Genomic DNA, 12,377 nt, shown 5'->3' with positions numbered 1-12,377 from the left:
CTTGGGCAGCTGAGGCAGGAGAATTGCTTGAACCCTGGAGGCGGAGGTTGCAGTGAGCTGAGATCATGCCACTGCACTCCAGCCTGGGTGGCAGAGTGAGACTATATCTAAAAAAAAAAAAAAAGCAAGAGTTTGTTTGACAAACCATTCTAGGTTGACTGGGGACATTGAAAAATTGTTGTACTTTGCCACTCAGTGGACTCATTCACCAGCAATCTTTCCTCTTTATGGTCCCCAGAAGAAAAACATTATTTAGTCATTCGACAGATTATTCTTCATTCCACCATAGCCACTATTAGATGCAGAGGGAAGTAGGGGAGATACATACACACACATATATATATATATATAAAAACGTTGTTGTTTCTTTCTTTTTCATTATGTCATTGTACTGTGATAAGAGAAGCTGCCCATTCCGAAAATATCTTGCTGTAGGTTAGGTAAAGTAACATTATTACAGGAGCTTTTGACTTCATGGCTTGAGTATAAAAGTACAAAGGAATAAGCCTTCCTGTAGCTTTTCTCCTGTTATCTGTCCAAACCATGAAAGTGACAGCAGTTGAATACCTTTGACAGTGGCCACGAACAAGCTCTGATTAGGTAATTTCCAAAGCTATCAGTGAGATTACATAGTGGAAGAATGAGTGTTTTACTTGTCAGAGATTGAATTTTCCTCTATTTCTCTTTTACTGTTCTTATGCTGAGAGAATGTTCATTAATCAATTAAAATATTTATTGTCTTCTGTGTACAGGGTATTGTTTTAGGTGCTTTAATAGAGTAAAACAAAGTTGCTATCTTGGAGCTTAGAATCAAATAATAAGGAAATGAGATAATTTCAGAGAGGTTTTAAATAATTTTATTTAAATAATTTAAATCATTTTATTTTAACTTAATAATTTTAATAATTTCAGAACTTTTCAGGGGCAAGCACATTGAATTCGCAATGTGCCAGGATCCCCATAACCATTCCTCCTTTTACCAAACTCATTCTCACTACTAACAGTCATTGTTCTCTCTCTTCTTGCTTCTTGGATTAGACTGGTGGTGAAGGGAGGTAGGCAAGGAGGGAAGTAGACAAGAAGGAAACGATTTTCTAATTTTTATAAATAGAAATTATATAATAAAAATTACCTGATGCCTTTAGAGAACAAATTCATTCTATACTTGTTAAAAATCCATGCATTTGTATTTCCAAATAATGATTTCAATAGATGCTATTGGTATGTCTTGTCTCTCTCCTCCTCCTCAACTTCCCCTTCCTTCCCTGCCCTGCCTTTTGAAAGTATCATTCTGTAATCATCATCTAGAGAACTTTGTTTTTCAAAGGAAGGAAGTATTTCCATTATAAATAAAAATATTGTCTATTTTCATTTTATTTTATTTTAGATTAGGCGAGAAGGTGTTCGTCTTTTCTTACTGTGGTTGCAAGCTCTTCAGAATAACTGTAGCAAAGAACAGCTCTGGATGTTTTCATGCTTAATCCCTGGATTTTCAGCACCACAGTCTGAACATGGACCTCGAACTTTAGATAATCTCATTAATCCTCCACTCAACCTTCAAGAAAGTAAGATTCATGGGATGTTACCTGTCAGTATGTTTAAGCTTTTATGTAGTCTCTTAGTGTATTTTTTCAAAGTCTGTGCATTAATTAACTGGGTAATCCAAGGCAATGTTTTAAAACATAGCTTTTATTATTATTCAGGTATCATGAAGTCAACAGATCAAGAAAGCTGTTGAAATAATAGTTTGTTACTCACAGTTCCCAAGCGGAAGGGGCATGCCATGCCACAGGGGCTACGTGGAGAAGCACCAGAGTTGGTCAGGAGGCAGAGGGAACCAGGAAAAACATGGGCAAGAGTCTTTATTATGATTTCTGTGGCAAGAAACAGGCAACCCAGGTTAAGCAAGTTTAGGATTAGCTAGTTTGAATAATTCCAGTGGGCTCTAGGGCATAAGAATTGTCCCTAGTTGTCTAGTACCCAGTCCTTTTGTAATTAGGGCAAAGGAGTAGTCACCCTGAATGTGAGTGTAGAGGAGGTGGTAGGGGTATGGGCTCTGGATTGGTTGGTTTGAATATGAAAGGCATGCTCACAGGCTAGTCACTTAGTGTCTCTAGGAACTGGCTAGCCCTGGGAAGGACATATTCTCTCTAGAATCAGTAAGGCTTCAGAGGTGTAAGCATCAAAAACCTGTGGTTAATACAGATCATTTAACATTTTTCATTAATTACTATTACATATCACCTTGTATCCTGGAGTTAATTGGATGTACATTGAAGTACAAGTGTGTTTTATTTTGTCCATTAGATATGACTGTGAGAATGTTATGTGTAAATTGAATTTTTATAAATTTTCATAAATAGTGCTATTTAAAAATTTATAATTTCAGTGGTGTTTAATTTTTGCTTTCATTCATTAGTAAGTCTTTGTGCTTTTTACCTTAATTTTTTCTAATATTCCTTTTTTTTTTTTTTTTTTTTGAGACAGAATGTCACTCTATCACCCAGGCTGGAGTGCAGTGGCGTGGCCTTGGCTCACTGCAACCTCCACCTCCTGGGTTCAAACAATTCTTCGGCCTCAGCCTCCCTAGTAGCTTGGGCTATTGTTGCCTATGCTGTAGTGCACTCCCATGATCGGCTCACTGTGACCTCAGACCCTTGGGCTCAGGTCAATAACTGGGACTACAGGCGCATGCCACCCACCACACCTGGCTCATTTTAAAATTTTTTGTAGAGATATGGGGTCTTGCTATGTTGCCTGGCTGGCCTTAAACTCTTAAAGTCAAGCAGTCCTCCCACCTTGACCTCCCAAAATGTTGGGATCACAGGTGTCAGCCACTATGTCTGGTTTACTTAACAGATGTTCTATAAGCATTTTTTCTTCTGCCTCTCTTTATAGAGAGGTTTTCTTTCATCACTTTTTTTAAGAGGTAAGGTCTCAAAGCTGTGTTGCCCAGATTAGAGTGCCCTGGCGTTTCACAGGTGCAATCATAATGCACTGTAGCCTTGAACTCTTGGGCTCAGGCAGTCCTCCAGCCTCAGCCTTGCTGAGTAGCTGGGACTACAGATGCATACCACCACACCCACTCTTTCATCAGTGTTTTTGTGGATGACTTTAAAAATAATTATTATTCATTTTAAATACATTTGTGACTGACTTCTGCCCCTTCTCTTTTTGAGAATAGAAGTTTTGCTTTTTAGCCTATAAGATGTGGAAAATATGGAATCTGTATACTCCCCAGCGGAGACTAAGACATATTTATGGGAAGAGTGGGTTTTAAGGGGATTTTTATAGCTTCACAGAATAAAGCTTTCATAAAATGTGTTCTTCTATATGATGACAGTGGTCCAGGAAGTCCAGAGTACAGATGATAAAGTTTGTACTTTCTTTTTTCTTTTCTTTTCTTTTTTTTTTTTTGAGACAAGAGTCTCACTCTGTAGCCCAGGCTGGAGTGCAGTGGCACAATCTCGACTCACTGCAACCTCCCCCTCCCAGTTCAAGCAATTCTCGTGCTCCACAGTAGCTGAGATTACAGGCACGTGCCACTACGCCAGGCTAATTTTTTGTATTTTTAGTAGAGATGGGTTTTCACCATGTTGGCCAGGCTGGTCTCAAACTCCTGACCTCAGATGATCCACCTGCCTCGGCCTCCCAAAGTGCTGGGATTATAGGCGTGAGCCACTGTGCCCGGCCTAAAGTTTGTATTTTTAAAGAATAATTTTTAAAAATGAGTGGCAGAATAACATACCATGTATTATTTAAGAACTGAAATCTACTTCTGTTGTGAGCTTGTTGGTTGATATTTACTGAGAGTCAGGTTTAGGGACCTACATGTGTTTACCAGGTACTAATTGTTCAGCTTAGGAAATATTTAAGAGAGTTCAGCTAGTTGTGGGTTGACTTTCTTGCATTTGCATTTGTTATAATGAATTTTTTTGAACATCTGAAAAGTAAAAAATATAAAACTTTCTTATTTGGTAAGTTAACAGATTGGTACTTTGATAAATAACTGCATTATTACAAATGTTTGTCATCTTATGGAATTTTTGTAATGGCAGTCTTCATGTGAATTTCAAATTGCCAGAAGTTCTTTCTCAGCTGAGATGTTACATACTTGTAATCACTGTGTTATTTGTCTGTCCATCCCTTTGTCACATTCTCTCAATCAAGGGTTCACAAAACAGCTGATTATTAAAATTTGTGGCCAGGCACGTTGGCTCACACCTGTAATCCTAGCACTTTGGGAGGCCGAGGTGGGCAAATCACCTGAGATCAGGAATTTGAGACCAGCCTGGCCAACATGGTGAAACCTCATCTACTAAAAATACAAAAATTAGCTAGGTGTGGTGGCAGGAGCCTGGAATCCCAGCTACTTGGGAGGCTGAGGCAGGAGAATCGCTTGAACCTGGGAAGTGGAGGTTGCAGTGAGCCAATATCGTGCCATTGCACTCCAGCCTGGGTAACAGAGTGAGACTCCATCTCAAAAATAATAATAATAATAATAGTAATAATAATAATAAATAAATAAAATTTATTGTTGTGATCAACTATCAGGGATGATCTCAAGATTTATTTCAAGGATCAGTCTTTAGAAAGTTTTCAAGCAATTTTCATTGCATACACATTTTGCAGTTAATTTGGTTATATTATTGTTTTACTAAATTTGTTTTGTAACTATACTATTCTTTTGTCTTTGGATAGCTCAAGTCACTATAGAAGAAATCACTCCTCTTGTCCCCCCACAATCAGGAGATAAAGGGCAAGAAGATCTCACAAGCTATTTTCTTGAAGCACTTCTAAAATACATAGTAATTCAGGTACTTGTTATCTTCTTTGATATCACACTCCTTACTATCCTATATGGGTGATTCCCTTTTCTCTCTCTTACCATTATTCTGTCATAGTAGATATTTGCTTGTTTTCTTTTTGTCAGGGAGGTTGGAGGGGAAGGGTCAATGGCTTGCTTTTAATTAGCTTTAGTTTTTAAGCTTTTACAAGTGTAATCAACCAAGTGATGGTGGTGGGGGATATTTCCTACACTTGTCATGTAAACTCAAATTTTAGATTCTTCTTTGGGGTAAAATAGACTCTTCACTCTATAAGGGTATTCCTGAGTTACAAAAATTCTCTCTTCATGTTTTTTCCCTGTATCCCTCTATTCATCCTTGGCTGCCACAATAAAAAAGACAGAAAGTACAAGGACTTGTTTTTCTTGCATCTGTAGTGGAAACCTTAGCAGCAGACAGTAACTGCTCCAGGTCTATCACATAGTAGATGCATATGTTTGCTTATTTTCTTGAAGAAGTGACAAATTTTTGCTATCGAAAATACGTTAATATCTCTTTCTCAAATCATTGGAGGGATGATGACACTCTTAGGAATCCAGAGAGGGACATTTTTGTAGACTCTTTATGTGTATACCTTTTTATGTGAGACAGTTGCACTTATTTTCTAATCCTTTCATTTGTAATCAGCAGTTGTGATACTTCAAATGAAAAGCTGAAAATTGTTTGATTTAGGAATCAATCTGCCAATAGGGAGGTGGGCTGCAGGATGATCAGGAGAAATGTAATTTACACTTAAACCTGTTTGTATCTTTTGAATTTCTAGGTGCATGTATTTTGCAAGGTAACCTATTCACCTTTAGATATAAAATGTACATACCCTGATTGATGAAAACGCTTTTATTCGCACATTTCTTGTAACGGCTCCAAACACAAAAATTCCTTATACCTCAGAAACAAACATTATAAAGTTAATTTGGACCCTAAACTAGATTGCCAGAGTTTGAACCCTGATTCCACATTTTACTAATAGTGTGGCCATTGGCAAATTACTTAACCACTTGCTGTTTCTGTGTCCTTATTTGTAAAATAGAGATAAAAATAACACCATTTTGGTGTTTGAGGCCTAAATAGTGAAAAGTGCTTAGAATAAAATATTGCACAGCACACCGTAAGTGTTCTGTAGTGGGCAGATGTTATGATCATCCTTGTTATTACTAGTTTTTCTTTAAAAAATACTTTTGTACTTCGTATGGATTTAAAATATTGCTTTACTGATTTATTGAGCTATAATTGATACACAATAAACTGCAACATTTGAAATTTACAGTTTAATGAATTTTATTACATGTATATATCTGTGAAACCTTTACCACAATTAAGATAATGTATATATTTATCACCTCTAGGCATTTTCTTGGATCTTTGTTTGCTTTTTTGTTTGTTTGTTTGAGACAAGGTCTTACTCTGTCACCCAGGCTGGAGTACAGTGGCCCAGTTATGGCTTACTGCAGCCTCAACCTCCTGGGCTCAAGTGATCCTGCCACCTCAGCCTCCCAAGTAGCTGGGACTACAGACCACCGAGCCGGACTAATTAAAACTTTTTTTTTTTAGAGCAATAAGGTCTCACTGTGTTGCCCAGGCTGGTCTCAAACTCCTAAGCTCAAGTGATCTTCCCACTTGAATCACAGCCTCGCAAAATGCTGTGATTATAGGTGTGAGCCACCATGCCCCTTGGATCCCTTTGTAATTCATCCCCTTGAATTACCACATCATCATTTTATCCTTAGACATCCATTGATCTGTTTTTTGTCATTATAGAATAGTTTGCATTTTCCATAGTTTTATGTAAATATAATCATAGGGTACATACTTTTTTTGGTCTTGTTTTCTGTGTGATTATTTTGATAATTGTCTGTCTTGTACGTGTCAGTAGTTTGCTCCTTTTATAGCATTCCATTGTAGGGGATGCACTAGTTGATCCAGTTATTTGTTCATGGTTATTTGAGTGGTCTCTAATTTTTGGCTATTTAAAATAAAACTGCTATGAATATTGGTAAACAAATTTTTGCGTAAACATAACAGTAGAATGGTTGGGTCAAATAGTAGGGGTATATATTGACTATTTAAGAAACTACCAAGCTGTTTTCCAAATGACTGTACCTTTTTACATTCCACCAGCAATATGTTAAGACTTATACAGTTGCTTCATATGCTCACCAACAGTTGGTATGGTCAATTTGTGATTTTAGCCATTTTAGTGAATGTGTAGTGGTATCTCATTATGGTTTTAATTTGCATTTCCCTAACAGCTAATGGTACGTTGAATATCTTTTTATGTGCTTATTTTTCATCCATATATCTTGGATGAAGTGTCTGTTCACTTTTTTTTGCCCATTTTTAAATTGGGTTGTCTTATTAAGTTTTTTATATGTTTTAGAAAGAAGTCCTTAATCAGATGTATGTTTTGCAAATACTTTCTTCCAGTAGCTCATCTTTCCATTTTCATAGCATTTTTTTAAGAAGTTTTTTGTTTTGATGAAGTCCGCTATACCACTTTTTTAATGGATCTGACTTTCGGAATTGCTTCTAATCTTCACCTAATCAAATGTCACAAAGATATTCTGCGTTTTCTTCTTGAAGTTTTATAGTTTTTTTGTTTTACATTAAGGTCTGTGGTCCATTTTGAGCTAATTCTGATGTATGAGCAATGTTGGCCTTAATCCTTTGATTAAGGTAGTGTCTGCCAGGCTTTTCTAGTGTAATATCGGTAAGTATTGCACTGGAAAATCAACAAGTATTTTGTGGGAAGTACTGTTTAGCTACCTAAATATTCCTTTTCTTATAGAAATTTCACACATGTTTTAACATCCATTGAAGGCTTTTGACTTTGTAGTTATGAGGGTTATTACCAAATGGTAATTTTTTAAAAACAGCTTTTTTGAGATATGATGCACATTTTGTACAGTTCACTCACTTAAAACATACAGTTCAGTGTTTTTTAAGTATATTCACAAGGTTACACAACCATCACAGTGTAATTTTAGTGCTAATAAGAAACCTCATACCCATTAGGAGTCAGTCCTCTTACCCCCACCCTTTCATCCCCAGCCCTAGGCAAACATGAATTGATTTTCTGTATTTGCCTGTTCTGGACATTTCATGTTAATAGGATCATACAATATGTAGTCTTTATTGACCAGCTTCTTTTACTTAGCAAATGTTTTCAAGGTGTATCCATGTTGTAGCATGTATCGATACTTCATGTTTATTGTGCTGAATAATATTATATTGTATACATATACAATATTTTGTTTATCTCTTCATCAGCCGATGAGTATTTGAGTTATTTCTACTTTTTGGCCAACTGGTGATATTAATTCCATCATTAATTCTACATTCAAGAGTTGGCTACATACTGTAGGAAAAAGCTTTCTCCCCTCCCCGTTTATTTACTTACTTATTTATCTCAACATGGATTTATGCATTCTTGTGAATTCATGTGTTAGTATTTACTACAGTTACTAATTTTGATGCTCAGATTGTCCTAAATTTGTCTAGTGGAAGTTCCTTCAAGGTAACTCCTATACTTTTGAATTGTTTCCATCTTTGAGCACTTCCGTACTTTCTGGCACCACGAGATGTTTCAAGCTCATCTCATACCTTTCTTGCTCTCTCTGAAATCTGCTGCTTCTCTAAGGAGCTGTCATTCATTTTAATGAAGAATTGTATTCACAGACACAGACACACACAAATCCATATTCCTATCTGTCTGTCTATGTGTCTGTCTGTCTATCTATCATAATGTTAATTCATACCCATTTTCCAAATTTCAGTCTAGTACTGCAGGGTTCACTCCGGTTTCTTCCTTTCCGTATTTATAACTCTTACCTGTCAATGAGAAATGTGGCTCATATTATTCTCAGTATATTTACTTATTTAATCTGTTCCCCCTTGTGTATGATCAATCTCCTGTTGCCACAATTGCCCTCCTCTGCAGACATTCTCCTTAACTTGATTGGGTTCCATTACCCCATTCTGGGCCTTTGCCAACCACCTGCTTGGATGTCTTTCTCATACCCTATATTATACTACTGTCATCTCTTTCTGTCCTCACTTCTCCCACTTCGTGGACACCCTCCTCACCCCTCTCAGACTGTGAGTCCCCACTAGGTTACTGCCTCTGCTGTACCCTCTTTATGGATGCCCTGTGTCCTGTGCTCAGGCTCTGATTATCTGCACTTGACTGCTGCTACTGCTTACATACACACACTCCTACCACATATGCTTATGTATTTTGTATGATTTTTTAGGCTGAATTATTCAAGAAGGGACAAAAGGGAGAGAACTTTAATATTTTTGTCATTAGTAGGGCCAACTTTTATATAATTTTCATAGTTTTTTGAAGCACACTTCTAGGATTTTTAAAAAAATATGCATAATGTACTTGTTTGACATTAGACCAATTTAAAAGATTTGTCCTTACGCTATGTATCATGATCTTTAGTGTTAACAGTTCAGTGTATTGCAGCCTTTTATAAGCTTGTTTATAATTGCTAATACTTCCTTTTAAGAGATTCTTTCTTCTGGAATGATTCTAATTATATAATTTATTTTTAGGTAAAAAGTTTAGAATGGAAGAACAAAGAAAACCAAGAAAGGGGATTTTCATTTTTGTTTTCACATTTTAAGAAATATTACTTGCCTTATATTTTTCCAAACATCTGTAAGGAAAACAGTTTATATCATCCTATACTTGGTAGGTAATGTTTGGAATTTTCTGAAAGATCACACATAAGAGTAAAATAATCTCTCACTGTAAAGCTGGCATTTGTTACTGCAGGAAACTGATCATATTTTATACTTGTATTGGTTGGTTGGTACAGATATGATACCTAGATTCATACTGAAAGCAAATTTATATTAATAGGAAATTTTCAATAAGAATGAGTTTTTTTTTGTTGTTTTTTTGTTTTTTTTTTTTTTTTTGAGAGACAGGGACTCACTCTGTCACCAAGGAGGCTAGAGTGCAATGGCATGACTATAGCTCACTGTAGCCTTGAACTGCTGAGCTCAGGCAATCCTCCCATCTCAGCCTCCCCAGTAGCTAGGACAACAGTCATGCACCATCACATCTGGCTAATTATTTTTTTTTTTTAGAAATAGGGTCTCCCTGTGTTGCCCAGGCTGGTCTTGAACTCCTAGCTTCAAGTGATCCTCCCACCTTGGCCTCCCAAAGTGCTGGAATTGTAAGCATGAGCCACCACATCCAGCCAACAATGAACAGATTTTTTAAAAACTTATTCTCTGGATCTTATCAATTAGAAAAGTTAGCCCACCAGAAATATTTGTGATTGTAAATTAAACTGAATTCTTGTTTGGTATGATCCTTAGACTATACTATAAATTTTATTTTTAAGGTCCCCCCATATGGGGGTTCAATCAAATATTAGTCTTATTCAAATTCTGTATGAATAATTACATAGCCATGTTTCATCCAGTATTTATATAGGTTGGTGCAAAAGTAATGGCAGTTTTTGCAATTACTTTTAATAATTATTGCCCCAACATATCTCTTGGAGCCTTGAGCCTAGAGCCTTGTGTACAAATTCTGGGTTAGAAGCTTATCTCTGCCATATATAGAAGATATTGGTTATCCGTAGGTAAATTGTCTCTTTCCCAGAAAGGTGTTCCTAATACCAAGTTTAGGGAATTAATAGGCTTAGGTAAAACCTCATATTTGGTATGACTTCAAAATATGTGTTTCAGTGTTAGGTTAATTGAAGTGAGCGCTTATTTATTTTAAATGGTTCTGGAAGCGTCTTTGTACTTAGGTAGGTTTATTGAACTTTTTGATATTTTGTAAAAATACATGTTTCTATATATCATCCTGGTATATATGGTTCACTCTTCTGCGTTCCGTGCAACATCTGGCAAATTTTGAAATGTCATTTTTGTGCTAAAGCTACTTCTAAAACCAGAATAGAGTAACAATATTTTCTTAAATATTTAAAAATGTAGGTCTTTTCTAAACATAATTTCTTTCTTAATTTGGTTTTCATTTTCCTTTTATTTTGCACAGACATCCCACAGATGAGACCAAAGCCACATTATGTCATGATAAAGAAAGATGCTGAAACCAATGAAGCAATCTATTGTACAAAGGAGCCTTTCATTAAGGCTCGTGTTATTGTCATTCGTTGGCTGGTTTCTTTCTGGCTGGAGCCAAAACCACATACAGGACCTCATATTCCTGGGATGGAAGGTGAAGTCTTGCCAAAGAATATTCAGGTAATGCATAAATGAGGCAGGCTTGTTAAAGTTAGAAATTTAGTCCATTGATTTCAATTGCCTTAGGTGGAGAGTACACTTAAATAATAGTGCTATTTTATTTGTATGAATATATTTTATAAATGCAAATTTTACTTATAGAGTTAATAAGTTTCTTAATAAAGAAATGAAACTTGAGAAGTATAGAAGATAATTTCATTAGTATATCAGTCTCAGCTTCTTTTTTCTATATTTTAATTATACAATACTAAAAATATTCTTTATTGTACAGATAAATCTTACAAGTGAAAATAACTGTGAGCAAATGGTAGGACCTTGATGGCCCTTTTTATTTGGGGGCATTCACAAAATGCAGATTGAAAGACCTGTTCACACCCCCTTCCCCCCTTTTTCAACAAAGACTCCCAGTCTAGAAATGTGATATAAAATTATAAAGCAATACAGTAGAGTAATATTTCAAACTGTTGTTTTGGATTTAACAGTTTACCTTTTTTTCATACTTCTTTTTTATTTTCTCTTTTCCCTCATTGTACATTTTCCTAAACATGTCTACATTACAGTGTTTTTACTATTTTTATTTTCTTTTCCTCAGATTTTCTTACTTAGTTTTTAAAATCTTAAACTATGTGTGTTTTTTCTATAACACCTTAAATCTTTTATAAGTAGGATAAAGATATAAAGTGTGTTTAATTCATCAAAATTCAGAAAATTTGAGTTTTATTATCTATAGCAAACTATATGGTGTGTTTTCCTCCAAAACTTTGCTCTAAGTTCTGTAAGTGTGAAGATTCTCAAGCAGAACTATCTGCTTTCTGATCCTAGAAGGTAATGGATGAAAATCATAAATGTTTTTGGTTGGAAAGGTATATTTGAGATCATTTATTTAAGCTCTGTTATTTTATGGATGACAAAACTGAGGCCAAAAATTTAATAACTTAACAGAAAGTAATTTATACCACAGAATAGTGCTACTTCTACCGTATAGGAATCTGCTTATCACCACCTTAAGACTTAATTTTCCCCTATCTTTCTGGTTAGGCTTGATCTTCAGCCTTGGTGAAAATTCCGTTGTTAGAATTATAGAATTTTCTCTCAAGTTTTCTAATATTTTCTTTTAGTTTCGTTTCTACTTCTGTCATAAATTTTGTTCCTTTGTTTTTTGTTTTGTTTAAGAATCTTTTACTTGTGTAAATTTTTGTCCACAGTAAAATAGAGATAATTTTAAACATTAAGGTTTTATTAGGTAAACATTCTGATGTTAAGTTATTTACTTATTCTTGAAGGTCTGAGCTGTCTCTAATT

At 35.5% G+C, this 12,377-nt stretch overlaps 1 protein-coding gene across 6 annotated transcripts in view; it reads left to right on the top strand.

Annotated features, from left to right (window-relative positions):
* Positions 1 to 12,377, top strand: part of RALGAPA1 (Ral GTPase activating protein, alpha subunit 1 (catalytic)) — a 281,300-nt gene that overhangs the window by 48,857 nt on the left and 220,066 nt on the right. For all 6 annotated transcript variants that reach the window (XM_011925953.1, XM_011925962.1, XM_011925949.1 and 3 more), the window contains 4 exons: positions 1,388 to 1,565; positions 4,702 to 4,817; positions 9,405 to 9,543; positions 10,867 to 11,075. In XM_011925953.1, the coding sequence (XP_011781343.1) occupies positions 1,388 to 1,565; positions 4,702 to 4,817; positions 9,405 to 9,543; positions 10,867 to 11,075 (642 nt within the window). The remainder of the gene's footprint in view (positions 1 to 1,387; positions 1,566 to 4,701; positions 4,818 to 9,404; positions 9,544 to 10,866; positions 11,076 to 12,377) is intronic.

The sequence above is a fragment of the Colobus angolensis genome, unplaced genomic scaffold (genome assembly GCF_000951035.1).
Source record: "Colobus angolensis palliatus isolate OR3802 unplaced genomic scaffold, Cang.pa_1.0 Scaffold119, whole genome shotgun sequence".
Lineage (NCBI taxonomy): Eukaryota > Metazoa > Chordata > Mammalia > Primates > Cercopithecidae > Colobus > Colobus angolensis.
This window is presented reverse-complemented; position numbering and strand designations above follow the sequence as displayed.